We start from the raw sequence: 20,393 nt of genomic DNA, 5'->3' as shown, positions 1-20,393 counted from the left end.
TAATTCTAAATATTGGTTTCAATGAAATAATGAGGTTTCTTACCTAATGTAAGGAAGGTAGGACTAATTCTAATCCTAACTATACATAAGCAAAAAACTTCAGCTTTGTCTGCACTTGGAAATTCTCAAGTGACAATACATGACGACCAAAAAGGATCAGATTTAAACTCCCAAATGCAAAACTATACTCATTTTCCAGGCACCTATTTATTAACCGCGGTGACTAATTCAATGGATCATAGTATCAAACTACTCTTTGCTAACTTTACTGTGTTCAAAAGCAGGGCAAAGATCATCTCAGAAAAGTATGTGATAATATTTTCAGATAATGATGCAAAGCAACAGTATTCTGCACTGACATAGCTCCAGTTCTAAGAGTAAAGTGATATTATATTTTCATTTATGTAATAATTTCATGTTTACCATCTCATTTAATCTTTGTGACAGCTGTATGAAAGAAAGTCAGCAGAATTTTTTCAACACAATCTAGACCAGCGTAGAATGTTAGGCAACCTGTCAGCCATTATTTAACAAGTGCTGGAGCCCAGACTTCAACCCAGATCTACTGATTTAAAGTTTAATAATCACAAAAATCTTAAAAAATGATGATTTAAGCCAAAAGCGAGAAGTTGGAGAAGTGAGCAAAACTGGATAATCAGTCCTTCAATTGAACATAAGGAATATAAAATCAGATTTGGCAGTTATATAATCAAGAAGCAAATTTACCGAATGTTAAGCAAATTTACCGAACATTAAACTAATGATACATCTAACTATTATAACTCCATATCTCAAATCTTGTCACCTTGTTTGAAAGTCAAGTGTGAACAAATTTTCAAACTCAAAATAAGAACAACATGTAAACTGACAAACTGATTAAACTAGCTATAGGTAAATTGCTAAAAGACATCAAAACAAGGCCCTATGTATATTTTTTTCTGGAATGTGACTGACAGAAATTAAACTGTATTAATCAATTGTAATCAAGTAGGGCATATCCCTCAAAGGAAAAAAATAACCTTCAGTGCTTTAAGATAATGTAGGCAAAGTAGTAAAATATAAAATTTCTACTTGAGAGAGTCACTTCATACCTATACAAATCAGTCACATTTGTCTAGGTACCACCATCCCTCTTCACGGTAAAAACATTAAGCTACAATGCATACAATGATGCCTAGTAAATACGTTTCTTCCTTTCATCATCTATGCTAAGAATACACAACTAAAATCAGAGCTAATGACAATATAATTAATAGGTAGTAGCAACTGGAATATTCAATTCTCTATCATGACAACACTAGAAACACTTGTACAAGCTTCTCCAAATTATCAATGCAATCTGTCCACAAAATCTGACAAGCCCCAAAGGAGAAATGAAAGACGTTAAAATTAGGATAAGGAGCCATGCTGCCAAAACACGTCAACCACGGCCAGTTTACGTGTATTACTAGATTTCTGCATGGAGTTGCAGGTAAATAAAAGATGATTGTGTAAAATCTTCTGGAGGTCATAAGTAATCTAGCAGTGTGACACAGGGCCTCATATGGTTTCTGGAATTTTAGAGATTAAGTCGACCTTTACGTTTTACTGCAATACCAACATTGTAATAAAATACAGGGGTCGGGGGTCAGGGGTTTGGAAAGGCAGACAACTCTTTTTTCATGAAAGCAGTGCAAGATCTGAGAAGTCCTCTCCAAGGGCTCTGCGGAGCGAAGGCCCATTCCCTTGGCTACCCTGTACTACCAGCGCTTTAGATAGCATTTGCAAGCCTGGATTTCGTTTAGGGGCGAATACATCTAACATCATGCGCTAGAGGTTTGGGAGAGCAAAAACCAAACTGACAGATCCTGAGAAACAGCTCAGTCATCAGCAGGGAAGACCTTCTCCACTTACTACAAGGTCCTGGACATCCTGGGACTAGGAGGTTCTCTAAAGAAGCCTAGTAAGGCTTCCAAGTCCGCAGAGAGGAGAACGAACACTCGGGAGTCCGGTGTCTGGGTTCAATGCCCGGGTGACCAACCATAAGGAGGTGTCCCAAATAACCTGGCTACCACCAGGGTGAGACATTCAGAGTCAGCAGCGTCCTATAACACTGCTGGAAGTCGGAAACACAGTGCCCCAGATCCGTAATTCCTAAGCAGAAGAGCTCCAGAAGAAGCTAAGCTCTGAGGACAGCCACAAACTTCGGTCCCCATTTCCCCAAGTTAGTTTACCTACCCGCTCCGACCCCGGCTTCTCCGGATCCTGGAAGCGGCTCCTGACCGACTCTCACACCCGTCGCTGGGCTCCGGCCAACCGGAAACCAGCACATCACTTCCGGTCCGATCCCCGCCTTTGCCCCCGGAGACCGCCTCCGGAAGAGAAAAGTTCCTCCCTCCTTTTGGCGAGCTCGGTTGATCCTCGCGGGATTTCAGTTCGGCTCTTAGTGCGTGCCCTGTGGGTGTGGCAAGAGGAAGAATGACTGCTCGCTTTGTGATTCTTGTTCCGGAACTTGTTACCCAGGGACCCCGGAAGAGGTAGCTCGGGAGCTAGAAACGTGTTCGCTGCCCAGAAGACGGGAAGGCGCGAGTGAGGATAGGAGGTACTGTAGGTAGGTTGGCTCCTTACAGGGCGAAGGAAACCAGTATCATTATCCATTCTCTCTACAGTTGGAACGTTTCTTTTCACCTCATTTTATTACCCACCTTGTTCATTTTCTCCTTTATAAACTGTCTTCCGCCCAGGGGCCGCTGAGCCCCTCCGTCCGTGTTCTGCGAACCGTCCTGTGGAAGAAAGGAGCAGGCTGCTGGGGAGGGAAGGACTCAGAATTTCTAGTTCCCAGCAAAACCTCGATACATGCAGGCAGTATCGATGCGCTCTTTCCGAAATTGATGACATAGCGAGCAGGCTTCACACCCTCAGCTGGGCACTTATGAATACCCCCAGCGTTTCAAGCTGTCGAGCTCTGCGTGGAAAGAAAAGGTTTCTAAGAATATAATCGAAAATTTGGGGCTGGGCGCGGAGGCTAATGTCTGTAATCCTAACACTTTTGGTAGGTGGATGTGGGCGGATCACCTGAGGTCAGGGGTTCGAGACCAGCCTGGCCAACATGGCGAAAACCCATCTCTACTAAAAATACAAAAATCAGCCGGGCGTGGTGGCGCGTTCCTGTAATCCCAGCCACTCAGGAGGCTGAGGCAGGAGAATCACTTCAATTCGGGAGGCGGAAGTTGCAGTGAGCCGAGATGGGGCCACTACACTCCAGCCTGGGGGACAGAGTGGAACTTCATCTCAGCAAAAAAAAAAAAAAAAGAAAGAAAATTTTGGTCCCTTTGTCACACAAAGAGATTGCCTAGAGAGGTACTTAATCCTTACTAACATACCCCAGGCACTGTACTAGACTCTGGGAATATGCTATACAGGGAAAGTGAGGCAGTGGCCTAAGGGTCAGAGAAGATTTGGGATTTTTTTTTTTTTAAGGTTGGAAACTGCATACCGGCTGCAGTGGCTCATGCCTGTAATCCCAGCACTTTGGGAGGCCGAGACAAGATTACTTGAGCCCAGAAGTTTGAGACCAGTGTGGGCCACATAGTGAGACCCCTGTCTCTTAAAAGAAGGAAGGCAAGAAATAGGATTAACAGGTGGAGTAATGGGATCAAGAGCACTACTGAGATGAGTTTACTCAGGCAGGGGAATTAGAAGGCACCAAGAGGAAGATTTTATAGGATATACTTACTTTGTTTTGCTGTCATTGCCCAGAATTATTTATGAGACAAAGAATCGTGGTTTTACCTTAGCCTCAAGCACTGGGCTTATTGATACGCTTATAATAAGTGTACAGAAAAGAGACAGACGTTCTTTCAGAGGAATTAGATGATAAATCTGATCAGGTTAATATGAGATTAGAACATCCTAAAGAACAAAAATATGTATTAATTTTTAGCATTTTTTTTTTTGAGATGGCTCTTGCTCTGCTGCTCAGGCTAGAGTGCAGTGGCATAAAATCTCAGCTCACTGCAACCTCCACCTCCCGGGTCAAGCTGTTCTCCTGCCTCAGCCTCCCAAGTAGCTGGGATTACAGGCGCCCGCCACCGTGCCTGGCTAATTTTTATATTTTTAGTAGAGATGGGGTTTCACCATCTTGGCCAGGCTGGTCTCAAACTCCTGACCTCATGATCCACCTGTCTCAGCCTCCCAAAGTGCTGGGATTACAGGTGTGAGCCACCGTTCCCGGCCAGTTTTAGCATTTTTATGATTAGACACTCCATTGAGATATGGGACATAAGCAATAAATAAACTTGGTAATTTTTGGAACTTTCACTGTTCTCTGTTTTTAATCTTATTGGTGTATTTTTTTTGTTTTGTTTTTTTGGAGACAGGATCTTTCTTCGTTGCCCAGCCTGGAGTGCAGTGGCACAATCATGACTCACTGCAACCTCCACCTCCCAGCCCGAGGTGTCCTCCCACCTCAGCTCCTTGAGTAGCTGGGAGTATGGTCATGTGCCAGCACATCTGGCTAATTATTTAAATTTTTTTGTAGAGACGAGGTCTCACTATGTTGCCCAGTTTGGTCTCAAACTGGGCTCCAGAGATGCTGTTGCCTCTACCTCAAGCAACTCCTTGAGGTCAGGAGTTCCAGACCAGTCTGGACAACATAGCAAGACCAAGTCCATAAAAAAAATAAAAAATTTAAAAACAATTAGCAGGGTGTGGTGGCATGTGCCTGTAGTTCCAGCTACTTGGAAGGCTGAGGTGGGAGAATGGCTTGAGCCCAGGAGTTTGAGGCTGTAGTGAGCTATGATGATGCCATTCTTGCACTCTAGCCTGGGTGACAGAGGGAGACCCCTTCTCTTTATTTTTTTATTATTTATTTTTTTAAGAGACGGGGTTTCACCGTGTTGGCCAGGCTGGTCTTGAACTCCTGACCTTGTGATCTACCCACCTCAGCCTCCCAAAGTGCTGGGATTACAGACGTGAACTACCGCACTCGGCTGACCCCTTCTCTTTTAAAAAAAAAAGAAAAAAGGAAAAAAAAAAGGCAGCTTCTCTGTTTGAGCCTCATATTTCTCATCTTTAAAATTAGGCTGATATATCTTCCTTTTTATGTATTCATAGCAACGATAAATGAGGTAATGGATAATATAAAGGATTTAGTATGTTATCCAGCACATAATACCTTCTCTATATAGAGCAGTTCCTTCTCCAGATAGTACCTGAATCTAGTATATGGGATATTTGGTTACTTTGCAACCTAGAGATTATTTCAGAGAATCCTAATTGTTAATATAGAGGTTAATATACCTTTTTAGAAATAATTGAATATTTGTTCTGTTTGGAGTCTGGTTGTTAGATTATCAAAGAAAAGTCCTGCTGATATGTAAGCGTTAAATAGAAACTTGGCCAGGCATGGCGGCTCATGCCTGTAAATCCCAGCACTTTGGGAGGCTGAGGTGGGTGGATCGCTTGAAGTCAGGAGTTTGAGACCAGCCTGGCCAACATGGTGAAAACCCGTCTCTACTAAAAATACAAAAATTAACTGGGTGTAATGGCGTGTGCATGTAATCTCAGCTACTTTGGAAGCTGAGGCAGGAGAATCACTTGAACCTGGAGGCAGAGGTTTCAGTGAGCTGAGATGGCACCACTGCACCTCCAGCCTGGGTGATAGAGTGAGATGCCATCTCAAAAAAAAAAAAAAACCAAAAATGGCTGGGTGCAGTGGCTGGCTCACGCCTATAATCCCAGGACTTTGGGAGGCCAAGGTGGGTGCATCACAAGGTCAGGAGTTCGAGACCAGCCTGGCCAACATGGTGAAACCCCGTATCTACTAAAGATTCAAAAAAAGAAGTAGCGGGACATGATGGCATGGACCTGTAATCCCAACTACTTGGGAGGCTGAGGCAGGGGAATTGCTTGAACCAGGGAGGTGGAGGTTGCAGCGAGCCGAGATCACACCACTGCATGCCAGCCTGGGTGATGGAGTGAGACTCTGTCTCAAAAAACAAAAACAAAAACTGAGTGATAGATGTGTTATGAGATAATGTGGGTTTTCAGAACTTTTTCTATCAGGAATTCTTTCTCTTTGTTGCTTTGTCTTTTTGGGGGGTTGGGGTCTGTAAAGTCACTAGAACCATAAAGTACTATGTCTGTGCAGCCCTGTCAGCATATTTAGGCACTTGAGCAGGAGAGTACTGAAACTAGGTGCTCTACAGCTTACCCTATGTGACCTGCGTACTTCTGGTCACTCCATGTCAGTCTCCTTTGATTCCTAATGTTCATTTCCTCAGGATTATGTTTTAGTTCTTTATTCTACATACTTGTCCAAGTGGCCTCATACTCTTTCATCTCTTCAGTAACTTTATATGATAAGGTCTCTCAAATCTATATTTCCAACCCAGACCTTTCGGACTTTAAACTGATATGTCCTAGGCCTTTCTCTCCTTTAAGCTGATATATCCTTTTTTTTTCCTTCTTCTTTCCAAGTATCTCTGAGATGTCTTTTGTTCCAAACAAAACTAATTCATCTTTTCCTTTCAAACCTGGTATTTCACCAAAATTCTCCATTTGTTCACATCTAGGTGTCATTCTTAACTTCTCCCTTTCTTTTATCACCAGACTTCCCGTCAGTCACTAAATCAGACAGGTATGCCTTAGCCACTGTTTTTCTTTCCCATTCTCACTACTGTTGTCTAAATGATCATCATCTCATCTGGACTGTTGGGAGAGGCATAATATAGTAATGTGAAGAACAAGGGTGGCTGGGCATGGTGGCTCACACTTGTAACCCCAGCACTTTGGGAGGCCAAGGCAGGTGGATCACAAGGTCAGGAGATCGAGACCATCCTGCCTGGCTAACACAGTGAAACCCTGTCTCCACTAAAAATACTAAAAAAAAAAAAAAAAAAAAAAAAAAAATTAGACGGGCGTGGTAGCATGCACCTGTAGTCCCAGCTACTCAGGAGGCTGAGGCTGGAGAATTGCTTGAACCCAGGAGGCGAAGGTTGCAGTGAGCCAAGATGACGCCACTGCACTCCAGCCTGGGCAACAAAGCGAGACTACATCTCCAAAAAAAAAAAAAAAAGAACAAGGACTTGACAGGGTGTGGTGGCTTGGCTCATGCCTGTAATCTCAGCACTTTGAGAGGCTGAGGCAGGTGGATCCCCTGAGGTCAGGAGTGTGAGACCAGCCTGGCCAATATGGTGAAAGCCCATCTCTACTAAAAATACAGAAAATTAGCCAGGCATGGTGGTGGGTGCCTATAATTTCAGCTGCTTGGGAGGCGGAGGCAGGAGAATGGCTTGAACCTGTGAGGCGGAGGTTGCTGTGATTGAGCCATTGCACATAGCCTGGGCAACAAGATCAAGACTCCATCTCAAAAAAGAAAAAAGGGTGGGGGATGGCGCTCTGGATTAAGATGGCCGCTTATGAGCTGGGTGAATTTAGACAAGCTGTAACTTGTGTACCTCCATTTTCCACATCTGAAAAATGGGGGTCATAATTATGTACAGATGCTTCTCAATTTAGGGTGGGGTTATATCCTGATAAACCCATCACAAATTGAAAATACCATAAATTGAGAGCCAGGCACAGTGGCTCATGCCTGTAATTCCAGCTACCTGGGAGGCTGAGGTGACCAAAGTTCAAGACCAGCCTGCAACATAATGAAACTCCTGTCTCAAAAAAAATTTTTTAATAAGCTGGGTGTGGTGGTGTGTGCTTACAATTCCAGCTACTGGGGAGGTTGAGGTGGAAAGATTGCTTAAGCTCAGGAGTTTGAGACTGCAGTGAGCTATGATCACACCACTGTACTCCAGCCTGTGCAAAAGAGTGAAACCCTTTCTTAGAAAAAGAAATGTAAGTTGGAAATAAATTTAATACACCTACCCTACCAAACATCGTAGCTTAGCCTAGCCTACCTTAAACATGCTCAGAACAATTTATTAGTGTACAGTAGGGCAAAATCATCTAATATAAGGCCTACAAGTGTTGAATAATATCTCATGTAATTCATTGAATACTGTACTGAAGGTGAAAAACAATGCTTGTATGGGTACTTAAAGTTTCTACTGAATGTGTATTGCTTTTGAACCATTGTAAAGCCAAAAAACTTAAGCGAACCTACAGTAAGTCCATGACCAACTTTATTAACCTTGAGGTGCTGTTGGGAGCATTAAAAAAGACAATTCCTGTAGTGTCTAGCCAGTGTATAGCACAATTTCATAAATGTTAACTGTTATTACATTATAGCAGCCTCTGAAATGATCTCCCTGTATCTACTGCCAACATCCAGTTTATTCTTTACCTTGAAAGCCCAAGTATCTTTTAGACCAGGGGTCTCTGTGGCCTGTTAGGAACTGAGCTACATAGCAGGAGGTGAGCCGTGGGCAAGTGAGTGAAGTTTCTTCTGTATTTGCAGCCACTCCCCATTGCTCGAATTACCTCCTGAGCACCATCTCCTGTCAGATTAGCGGCAGCATTAGATTCTCATAGGAGTGTGAACCCTATTGTGAACTGCCTATGCGAGGGATCTAAGTTGTGCGCTTCTTATGAGAATTTAATGTTCTGTCACTGACCATCTGTCACTGCCTACCGTCTCACCCCCAGTGAGACTGTTGAACACCTTTTTATTACATTTACTACTGGTCTATGAACAGCGGACAGTGGCCTGTATTCATCACTATATCCTCAGCTTAACAAGGTGCATGGCTGGCATATAGCCTTTGTTTTATTGAACTTAACTTCTCTTGGTCTGAATTTCTTCATTTTTGATATGGCAGTAATCTTCGCTTCTCAGTGTTATGTGGATCAAATAACACAGCACATGTCAAAGTATTGTGGAAACTCTGAGCTATAGAAACACAGTTTTAAAACAGAATGAAATTCAAAATTAGGATTGGACCCTTTCAAAACCATTGCCAAAGTATAAACTTCATTAGAGAAAAGACCTTCTGCTTTATGCACTCCTGTATCACCTAGACCCTAGAATAGGTTCAATCAGTATTTGTGGAAGGGAAGCAGTATATCATAAAACTAAAAGAACTGAGAAAGTAGAAAGTAGTCACAATTATATTTCAGATGCCTATTCTTATAGCTATGCTCTGGGCTTTGTATCTCTTTATAATTGTTCATCTCCAAAATCAAAACCCCATGAACCTCTCTTAACAGCTTACTTTCATCACACCTATTCTTCAACAGCATGTCTAGGTAAATAGCATCCATCACTTCGTTGTCCATAAATCAGTCTTTGATAATACAGGTTGCTTTTTATCAGGTAGGCCAAAAGAGAAAATAATAATAATACAGGTTGCGTGGTCTGGCATGTCAAACATTCTCGCCCTCATCCTAAATTTCCTTGTACCATTGTGTCTTGGTGCTTGCGCCTGGCAAAATTTAAACTCGGGTACATCCAACTATCCATTCTAGTAGGAGGGGAAGGTGAAGGATGAGTGTGGATGGAGGTTAGTTTGTATGTTTGGAGGAAGTGATTAGTAGTTTTAGTTTTTTTTAGCTCCTAAGTAGTACTGGAGAAAATCACAAATAGTATGTTGCCATTAAAAAGTCATTAATCTTAACCATGCTTTCAACATTGCTCTGCCATCCTACCATATTTTGCCACACCTTTTATTTCAGCCTTTCTCTTCTCCATTTTAACTTCTGTTTGAGCTCCTTCCCTTGAGGGAATGCCTTCCTGCCTTCAAATCCAGGGACCTACCTGATTTAAAACTCAAATTGGGAAGGGTGCCCCGTTCCAAGACCAAATTCCTTTGTAAAGGCCTTCTCTATCTTGAGCATTTACCTACCTGTCCTCTGGCTCCATCACGTTAACATTTAAATATGCTCTTCCTTTCTTTTTAGGAGAAAAAAAAATCCCTACTTTTCTCTGTTGCCTTGTATCTATTTCTTTTTCTTTTTGCTCTATCTCTTGACCCCATCTCAAACTAATTTCTACCCCCCCAAAGACAATAACCCCTTTTATGTTAAAATTAGTGGAAAGAATGTTAATAATAATGTCCTAACTTTAACATAAAGAAGAATAAAAAGGAAATTTGTAAGTACTTCCACAGCTGTCATCTGTGCTGTGCCAATTATGCACTGCATGATTCCAAGGGCACCACTTTACATTACAAATATAGTGCATTGCAAATATAGTGGCCCCATGTTTAGAAATGCTTAGATAATACTCCACTCAAAAATGAAACTGATGGTTGCTTGCACCTTTACATAGAAGCACTGTGAGTCCAACAGCCTCATTTGTAGACTGATATAGGTATTCGTGATGCAAATATTATGAACAGCTTTGCTGAAGTAGGATGATTTTCTAAAATAATAAAGGATGACATTCCTTTGTTTTATGATAGTTACACTTCCGGAAAATTCAGTATGGACAGTCTCCGACTTAGGATTTTTCAACTTTACGATGGTATGAAAGCGATACCCATTCAGTAGAAACTGTACTTGGAGTTTTGCATTTTGGTCTTTTTCTGGCCTAGTGATAATATGGTACAGTACACTTTTGTGATGCTGGGCAGTGGCAGTGAGCCACAGCTCCCAGTCACCCATGTGATCACGAGGGTAAACAACCCATCCTCTACATTATAGTGTGTTGCCAGCTTTTTTGGATATTGTGTTTTGTGTTTTCACATTCCATCATGTCTACAAAATGTCCATCAGTGTCTCCTGTTCCTGGTGAGACGAAGAAGAGGAAGGCAATTACTCTTGAAATGAAACTCAAGATAATTGCCCAGCAAGAAGGCGGCAAGCCAGTAATGGCCATTGCACGTGAGTTAGGACTTTCACAATCCACAATTTCAACCATCTTAAAGGATAAACGAATCAGTGATGCAGCGAAATCGTCAGCATCAATTAAATCCACTGTCATCACAAAGAAAAGAGCTGGGCCGATTGACGATATGGAAAAATTACTTGTTATATGGATGGAAGACCAGCTACAGAAGCATATACCACTTAGCGTACTGATGATCCAGGCTAAGGCAAGAAGTCTTTTTAATATGCTAAAAGACCATGGCAGTGATCCTACATATACATAAATTGTTTAAAACAAGTCATGGATGGTTGCAGCGCTTCAAAAGGTGTCATGATTTTCACAATGTGAAGGTCAGTGGTGAGGCAGCACATGCTGGTAATGAAGGTGCCAAAGCTTTTAAGAAACAGCTACATAGGATAATTGTGGCTGAAGATCTTTGCAATAACGAGCTTATTGAACTGGAGGAAGAAAGAAGTAAAGGAATTAAGGCAGTGGAAGAAGTGAAACCCACGGCACCTAGAAAGTTCACAGCAAAGAAACTGGCAGAGGCATTTGCCGCTATCAGCAGTGGCCTGCAGATGTTAGAAGAAATGGATGTCAATTACGAGAGATTCGCTACAGCTGACAGGCAGATACAGGCTGCTCTTGCTTGCTACAGAGAGATATATAATGAAAAGAAGAACAAGCTGTACAGTCAAAACTTGGTATCTTCCTGAAGAACAACACTGCTTGCAAAACCATCAACTAACGTTGATGTCCCAATGCCTTCTACCACCTATTCTCAGTGTTCATCAGGAGAGAAATTGAGGACCCTATTGCTACAGCATCCCCATCATCCAGCAATTAGTTCTATTTCAGTGCTTCAAACATTTTTCAGGACCACTGTGCTTTCAAGCTGTGTACAATAATGGTGAGTACCCAAACATTCTGTTTTCCGCTTTCAGTACAGTATTCAACAAATTACAGAAGCTACTCAACACTTTATTATAAAATAGGCTGTGTTAGATAATTTTTCTCCAGCTGTAGGCTAACATAAGTGTTCTGAGCACATTTAAGGTAGGCTAGGCCAAGTCATGTTCTATACGTCTATTAAATGCATTTTTGGCTTACGATATTTTCAATTAATTGGGTTACTTGGGATGTAACCCCATGGTAAATTGAGGAGCACCTGTACATAGTAAAACTACGCAAAAAATATTTTGTGTTCTTATGTAAAATGATGTTGGGGAGTTTTCATCTCAGATATTAAGTTCTTCAGCTGCACTAATGTCCAATGAGACAACTCTTCATTTTGTAAGATTTTTAGCATCCTTGCTCAGGCTTAGTAAATGTCAGTAGCGCACCTCACTCCAGACCTGTTAATGTGACAGTGATGAGGGTAACTTCTTTGATACCATCTCCATTGAGAACCACTGCATTGTGAAAACACAGATTAGCACTGTTTTCCAGGAAAGGGGTGAGTTACTTTTGGTTTCTTTAAATCTTTTAGGCATCTTGCTAAAACAACATTTCCATACAACTAAGGGAAAATTTAAGGAATAGTTTTTGAACTTGATGCAACTGTTTACATCAAGATGCGAAATGATCTAAACTGCTTCATGTGGTTGAATTTTTTCTAGTACACTCGTGGTGGGGCAGGGGGTGTTGGAAAGAGGGTGCGGGCATAAGATCCAAGATACGTTTTGCCTTTTTTCTGGATGACCTCATTCAGTTAAGTGTATAGTCAAAATGTTTCTCTGATAAGCCTAAGTTGTTACTGCTTGATGGTGATAACTGCTTTCCTTTCCCCTAAGATGCCCTTCAAATCCTTGGTTATGGAATATTTGGCTCATCCCAGTGCACTCAGCTTGGCTGTTGGAGTTGCTTGTGGCATATGCCTGGGCTGGAGCCTCCGAGTACGCTTTGGGATGCTCCCCAAAAGCAGGATGAACAAGACACACACAGCGACTGAAACTGAAGCAAGCATCTTGGGAGAAAGTGGGGAGTACAAGATGATTCTTGTGGTTCGAAATGACTTAAAGATGGGAAAAGGGAAAGTGGCTGCCCAGTGTTCTCATGCTGCTGTTTCAGCCTACAAGCAGATTCAAAGAAGAAATCCTGAAGTGCTCAAACAGTGGGAATACTGTGGCCAGCCCAAGGTGGTGGTCAAAGCTCCTGATGAAGAAACCCTGATTGCATTATTGACCCATGCGAAAATGCTGGGACTGACTGTAAGTTTAATCCAAGACGCTGGACGTACTCAAATTGCACCAGGCTCTCAAACTGTCCTAGGAATTGGGCCAGGACCAGCAGACCTAATTGATAAAGTCACTGGTCACCTAAAACTTTACTAAGTGGAATTTGATATGATGACAGCCCCTCCATCACAAGTGTTTGAAGCCTGTCGTCAAATTCTGACAAAAGCTGAATTTCTTCTCCCAACTTAAAAATGTTCCTGAGATGAAAATAAAACCTATTCCCATGTTCTGTGCTTGGCAGTTAGAGTTGTCATCTTCAGCTTAAAAACAGTACTGTTGGTTAAGTGGTCTTGGTGGTTCAAGTGACTGACAGGCTGAAACAGATATTTAAGATGAGAGACACAGGTCATGATACAATTGGATTAAAAGGGAGGAAACTGCGGTAGCCCTTCCCCGAGACTATGCCGCTGTCCCGCTGGAGGTCAAGGTTCAAGGGTATTCCCACTAGAGGCAAGCTGCAGTTTGTTCCCCTGCTGTTGCTTCTTGGATGATTGATAGCCTACTTTATTAATAGATCATGGCAACCCTCAATGAAGTCCAATGGTTTATAACCTGTTTGAATTTTTGTCTCAAGGTTTAGGTTTTATAGCATTGATACACTGTGCAGTGTTTCATGTTCACCTTCCCTGACACATACTGGCTAAAGGTTTTCAGCAGTCATTCTAAATCACAGCCTATTGAAATTTCTCACTTCCCCCTTTCTTGTAACAGTGAAGCCATTGATCCTTGTGGAGTAACCTTATGGACCTTACAGATAGAAATGGGTGGGCCCAGGTGAGAATTTATAGTAACTGTAGAGTGAATGTAGTTTGTCATCCCTGATAGTTTTTTTCCTAGAACTTAAAGAATCAGACAATTAAGGGTGCCTTTTTTCCCCTTAATCTTTAGATACAATTGTACAATCCTAATTACAATGTTATAACAGTTACCCAGAATATGAGGCAGAGGGTCCCAACTTCCCAAGCCACATAGCTTCCTGATTGTCATCTTGTTAGAGACTGTTTTTCTTTTCATTAGAGACAGGGTTTCACCATGTTGGTCAGGCTGGTCTTGAACTTCTGACCTCCTGATCTGCCTGCCTCAGCCTCCCAAAGTGCTGGGATTACAGGTGTGAGCCACTGCTCCCGGCCTGAAACTGTTTTTCTTTAAAGCCTTCTTTTAGGAGGATACTGACAGTAGTTTCTAAAATCAGTATATCCCTGAGAACTATAATGATGCCAGGGAGAATTTTGGTAATGGGCCCATTTTAAGTGGCTCCAGCTCTCTATCATTAACTACAATATAAGCAGCATTATAGCACAATCTCAAGGTCTGAGGTCATTAGTGGAATACTGTGGGCAGAACACTAAAGACAGTCTTGAAAGTTCTAATACTTGATCCATTTTATACACTTCACACAGGCATATGACAGCATAGAAGAAATTGTAACTGAATGATGCCACAGCAGCAACTATTTTTAAACAAACAGAATGTTTACTGGCTCCAAAAGTGATGCAACAAAATGCAACAGTTAGGACTGAGTTGAACCCAATGCTAACTAACTGCATGATTCTGTCTCAGGTAATTTCTGAGGTTTGCCTCAGATAGACTGATGGCTCCAAATTCAAAGATAGTGGCATTCCCAACAGGATGGCATGGGGTGGCTAAGTAACTGTGATCAATCATGGCATATCTACTAAGAGGAATACTATGAAAATTCTGGTAATTGTGGATATTTGCTTGTTTTCTAGTTCATCTGTACTTAGTATTTTATAGTACTCATAACCTTTAATTCTCAAAGTATACTCTGCAGAACCCATGGGGTCTCCACAGAGTCAAAAATGTTTTCATAATTCTATTATTTTCCTTTTCCCTGTGTTGATATTTGCACTGATGGTGCAAAAGCAGTGGTGGGGAAAACTGATGGCACCTCCCACAGATCAAAGCAGGGGTACCATTGTATTCTTCACCAACCTGTACTTTAACAGTTTCACTTACTTAATGTCCTGAATGAAACTAAACAGAAACTAAACGGTGACAGACTCTCATCTGTCACCTAGGCTGGAGTGTAGTGGCGTGATCTCGGTTCACTGAAACCTTTGCCTCCCAGGTTCAAGTGATTCTCATGCCTCAGCCTCTTGCCTCCTGAGTAATAGCTGGGATCTTTTTTTTTTTTTTGAGACGGAGTTTTGCTCTTGTTGCCCAGGCTGGAGTGCAGTGGTGCAATCTTGGCTAACCACAACCTCCACCTCCTGGGTTCAAGTGATTCTCCTGCCTCAGCCTCCCAAGTAGCTAGGATTACAGGCATGCGCCACCATGCCCAGCTAATTTTGTATTTTTAGTAGAGACAGGGTTTCTCCATGTTGGTCAGGCTGGTCTTGAATTCCCGACCTTAGGTGATCCACCTGCCTTGGCCTTCCGAAGTGCTGGGATTACAGGTGAGAGCCACCGTGCCTGGCCACAGCTGGGTGTGCACCACCACGCCTGTTTGATTTTTGTATTTTTAGTAGAGATGGGGTTTCACCAGGTCAGGTCTCCCAAAGTGCTGGGATTACAGGCTGGGATTACCGCACCGGGTGGAACAGGGGTTTTAAGTTTTTAAAAACTTCTGTGGAGCTTATGGTAGATAATTTGCCTGAGAGTTGTAAAGCAATGCAGGACTCGGCAAGGGGCTATGTGTAACTATTGAGAATTAAGGGATAGTGAAATGAACTTTAAGAACATTCTCAGTCATAAGCAAGAGCTAGATTCACACAACCAATTTTTCAAAAGATCAACTTGGGCACCTTTATAATTCATTATGAGAAAAAGCATGTTAACTACATGTTTAAATATATTTTATTTCAAGTTAGTTAATATAACAGCCACGGTTTGTTCATTTAAGTGAAATGCTTAGATAAAAACCTCAAGTGTCACTTGGTTAAAATACTGGAGATAGATTAAATGTAACCCACTATAGTAGTGACTGGTTCTTTAGACTACTGCATGTACCTTATTAATGAACTACAGGAATGCACATTGATAGAATTCACAATGTCTTCACATGTCTTCTCATTCCTCTTCCTTTCATGCCTCCCTGTAATGCCTTAGTATCCAATATAAAACTACAAAAACTACTATTATTTTGGTTTGAGTGGTATTTAATTAAAACTTCAATTCTATGTTATTTCCACAGTCCAGTAATTTATTTTAAATTTGAGTAATTTCAAATTCCACAAACAAAACTGAAGAACAGCAATATTTTGTTTGAATTTCTCTCTTCTGTACACTCAGTGATCTAAAACACCACAATATCCAACATACACAAACCTCAGGGAAGGGTTAGTAAACACACAAGATTGGAATCATGGTGCTCTTTGCTCCTGAATGGAATGGTCCCACAGAAAAAGCACAGGATACAGCACAACATAAGGGCACCTGTTACATATGAAGTGAGCAAAACATACTAGCATTTTCTATATGCATTAATGGGGAAACCTGCATAGGTTAGAGGGCCTTTTATGCTCATTTAAAAATCAGGCAAGTTGTCTGTAACATTTTTCAAATTATCTGGAGAGCACTGCAATCCAATGTAGGATATGCTGATTAGTGTTGTCTTGGTTGGCACTGACAGTCTTGCATGGTCATATGCCAGTATTTTTGCTTTAGCTTTTCTCTGAATAAAACAGATTTAAATGCATTTAGACAATACATATTTGTAAGCTGTTTACATACACTAAATTTAAGAGATTCAATATTAGAGTTTCTTTGTTTCTTTAAACACTAAAGAGTGCAAATCGGGTTCTTCACAACAGATTGAATATTAAGCAGTTCTTTAAAGAATGAGGGGGAAGAAAAAAAGCCCAAGTGAATAAAACATTGAAACTATTCCCCTCCGAAAATAAATTCTAAAATGATGTGGAATGTGAAATAAGGTTTTAACATAGGTGATCCAAGTTTATAGTTAGAAACAAAAAGGAGTCCTTCATGAAATAAAGGTTACAAGAACACGTTGCCTGTTTCCCCCATTATAAACAGAAGTGGGTAGAGATGATGTTTCAGTACGAAAATAGGTGACTACAGGATCAGCTTTTCATCTCACATGCTGTACCCAAAGCCAGGCTGTGGCTGTCCATACGGTGGTGCAGTATAACCATAACCAAAAGGTGCCTGGGGAGGGACGGCAACACTGGGTCCTGCTGTCAGCATCAACTGGGGCTGACCTAAAGTAGAAGAAAACAAAACGGAGCAGAGGGCAGGGGCAAGGAGGCAGGACAAATTGTTAGCATTTAAAACACTCCAATCTCCTTCACTCTAGCAACATAATCTCAACCTCAAATTCAAATGAGTTGTATAGGGGGCACATCTGATTATCACAATTTTGGCATGACAGCCTTACTCTAAGAAAGTTCCTACCTAAAAGGCCAACAAACAGTGCAAGGCCAAAGGCCAGAACTACTTATGATTGAACACAATATGCCTGATGCTCTATGCTTGACACATACCTAACATGCACATCATATTTCATGACAGCAATAAAATCAGCACAAGAAAACTTAAGTTTTTTAAATGAATTTTGTTTTCTTTTAAAGACAGAATCTTGCCCTGTTGCCCAGGATGGAGTACAGTGGTGCAGTCTCAGCTCACTGCAACCTTTGCCGCCTGGGTTCAAGCAATTCTCGTGCCTCAGCCTCCCAAGTAGCTGGGATTACAGGTATGCACCAGTATGCCCAGCTAATTTTTGTATTTTTAATAGAAACGGTTTTTGCCACATTGGCCAGGCTGGTCTCAAACTCCTGGCCTAAGTATCAGCTCACCTTGGCCTCCCAAAGTGCTGGGATTATACGCATGAGCCACCACGCTTGGCTTAACTGACATTTTTAACATAACTTTTAGAGTTAAATTTCTGATTTTAACATGTCTAAATGGCAATAAAACTGAAATCATTTCTAGAAGCTCCAGTACCAATTTAGAGACAGCAATTAAAAATAAGACACATTCGGGACAGGCACAGTGGCTCACGCCTGTAATCCCAGCACTTTGGGAGGCCAAGGAGGGCGGATAAGGAGTTTGACACCAGCCTGGCCAATGTGATGAAACCCTGTCTCTACTAAAAATACAAAAAAAACATGAGCCAGGCATGGTGGCTTGGGCCTGTAATCCCAGCTACTCAGGAGGCTGAGGCAGAAGAATCACTTGAACCTGGGAGGCAGAGGTTGCAGTGAGCTGAGATCGCACCACCGCACTCCAGCTTGGGTGACTCCATGGGTCGGAGGGGAGCACATTCAGATATTCTTTAGGTATGAAATACATTAGAACATACACCCTCTATCAAATAATATGTTGACCCTCTTTCTTAAGAAGTTTAAATAGTTGTTGACCATATGCAGAAAACATGACCTATAGAGGACCTGGCTTAGAGAGCAAAAACAAGTAATACCTCTCTACCCCTACAAAATAAATATTCTTAACCTCCTACTACAGTGTAAACCTAGATCAAGATTTCTCCTAACACAAGGGACTTCACGTCTTTCCTTTTTGTGGATAACAACCAAAGCTATCTGTAGCAAACAAATTATTTTTGGAAACCAGTTTTTAAAAGTCATCCCTAATCTTGATACTGACATCTACTTGAAATTCCAACCCAATTTTTAACTACCCATGAAAACACCCTGAAGGCAAGCCAAATTCAGTAGTTAACCCCAAGTATTACACCCACCATTTCTTGTTCCTACTGTGTTGCCTATCTCTTTTTCGCCTTTAAGGATTTGAATTGTTTCCTATCTCAAACATGTCAAACATCTTGCTCCCATCTCTAAGAACCTACTTTACTTTTATCAAAACTATTCTGTCCTCTAAATTCCTAAGGCACCTTTTGTCTATAGTAAAAAGGAGATAAAACCATAATAAATATATATATATTACTATTTGTGTCAGTAGCCTGAGATATAATGGTCATATTTTTATGTTCCCTCACCTGGTTATTGTGTGCTTCTATCTATACTGTTCAAAGTGATTGTTCAAATGAATCTGTTCACCAGCTATATAATGGAAAGGGGCAGTAATTCAGACATACAGGTTTAAGAAGACATGAAATTATCTTAAATGTTCATTTGAGAATTTGAAGATCCTATCTCTCTGGAAAGTTCTCAAATGGAAACTCTACCCAGCTCTCTGCCCCAGTTAGAATTTAAAATGAGGATGCATTCTTTATGTAAAGCATACTAAAGACAGCCTTGGGATTTACTGTTACCTTTTGCTCTTTTGAAAATTAAATTCATCAATATTTCTTTTTCAGTAATTTATGAGCAGGTAATGAATGAGGGACCAGATGATAAGAAAGATTCATGTTACAATCTTAAATGACTGTTTTTGAGTTTTCTTGTATTTAAGATTATTTTAGTAAATAATATCAACACCTGCTTTACAACTGTTCTCAGAAAAAAAGAAGACAGAAAGCAGTATTTCTTAGCAAGCCTTTTGCACTTAAGCTTATTGTATTCTATCTTGAGGTATAGTCTCTAAAGAATTAAATGCTTGTCTAATGAATTTTTTGAGGTTACAGAGAGAGATTACCATAAACAATGGGTTGTGTCTCTGTAGCTTGTTCTTCTTCTTTTCTCAGTGATTCTGAAGCATCTAATTTATCCACCTGGAGAAAAACACATCATGTTAATTAGCACCCCAAAAGTATTATGAACCTAGGTTTATGGCAGAAAGTGGAAAAGCCTTAGTATGTTAAATTCTGTCAAAATAAAACAGACTAAAAAGAACATTCTCAGGCCCCCTCAAATTCAATGGCAATGTTCATACTTCAGTCAAGGTGGTTTTCAGCATTGTCATTATAAACCCTCAGAAAGGAGGGATTTATAAATGCCATAAAAGCTCACGCCAGACTACAACTGGGCATGCTAGGATGCAGCCTGAGGGAGGGAGAAAATGAGAAGGAACCACTTTTCAAATGAAGTTTAAAACTCATCAGAGATAATAATGAACTCATGGTCTGGCAATACTTCCCTCCCCAAAGGAAATGGTATTCAAAAAAGTGAAATGAGCCTAGTGACTGGACAAGTACTTGTGCAGAATAAGCTATATATATATATATTTGCCAATTGTGTACAGCTTCTGCTGATATTGGTTATAGCTGCAGACTGAAGTTTAAGATTCAAGTGGCTCCATATTCAATCTTTTTTTTATAAAGAAAGGCTGCAAGTTTTAATACTTTGTGGGCTCTATTATCTAAGAAGTAATCAGGAAAGCCTGATTTTGTCCCAAAAAGGTTTGCTTTTAATTAAGCCAAATAAGTAAATGGCTATTATATGGTAGCTACTCTAAATCAAAGTGGATAGTATCAGACAGAAGTAATTCTGTAGAGCAGTCCAAATGCATTAGTGAAAGAAAGGAGTTAGAATGCCTAGACCCTTCCACTAACTGTTGTGTGACCTTGGCAAACCACT

The 20,393-nt window shown here is 41.0% G+C and overlaps 3 protein-coding genes across 8 annotated transcripts in view; 1 reads left to right on the top strand and 2 right to left on the bottom strand.

Moving 5' to 3' along the window:
* The window catches only part of VMP1 (vacuole membrane protein 1), a 135,522-nt gene extending 133,195 nt beyond the window's left edge, over positions 1–2,327 (bottom strand). Inside the window, exon 1 of the mRNA XM_012445405.3 lies at positions 2,218–2,327. Coding sequence (XP_012300828.1) covers positions 2,218–2,311 — 94 coding nt within the window. The 5' untranslated portion in view covers positions 2,312–2,327. The remainder of the gene's footprint in view (positions 1–2,217) is intronic.
* A 138-nt stretch (positions 2,328–2,465) lies between these two features.
* PTRH2 (peptidyl-tRNA hydrolase 2) lies at positions 2,466–16,914 on the top strand. Of its 2 annotated transcripts, XM_012445407.3 has the most exons (3): positions 2,605–2,961; positions 10,335–11,651; positions 12,535–16,914. In XM_012445407.3, exons 2-3 carry the CDS (start codon positions 11,649–11,651, stop codon positions 13,072–13,074), a joined length of 543 nt encoding a protein of 180 aa, XP_012300830.1. In that variant the 5' UTR covers positions 2,605–2,961; positions 10,335–11,648; the 3' UTR covers positions 13,075–16,914. The 2 variants fall into 2 exon arrangements, with proteins under 2 accessions (XP_012300831.1, XP_012300830.1); XM_012445408.3 differs by lacking the exons at positions 2,605–2,961; positions 10,335–11,651 and adding an exon at positions 2,466–2,590.
* CLTC (clathrin heavy chain) overlaps positions 15,778–20,393 on the bottom strand; it is a 75,594-nt gene continuing 70,978 nt past the window's right edge. For all 5 annotated transcript variants that reach the window (XM_012445409.2, XM_012445411.2, XM_012445413.2 and 2 more), the window contains 2 exons: positions 19,513–19,588; positions 15,778–17,159 (listed from right to left, as the gene is read on the bottom strand). In XM_012445409.2, coding sequence (XP_012300832.1) covers positions 17,035–17,159; positions 19,513–19,588 — 201 coding nt within the window. In that variant the 3' untranslated portion in view covers positions 15,778–17,034. The remainder of the gene's footprint in view (positions 17,160–19,512; positions 19,589–20,393) is intronic.

This window comes from Aotus nancymaae, unplaced genomic scaffold (genome assembly GCF_030222135.1).
Source record: "Aotus nancymaae isolate 86718 unplaced genomic scaffold, 86718_ANA_hifiasm-v0.15.2.pri h1tg000018l, whole genome shotgun sequence".
In the NCBI taxonomy this organism is placed as follows: Eukaryota; Metazoa; Chordata; class Mammalia; order Primates; family Aotidae; genus Aotus; species Aotus nancymaae.
The sequence above is the reverse complement of the archived record's forward strand: the minus strand, read 5'-3'. Positions and strand labels throughout refer to the sequence as shown.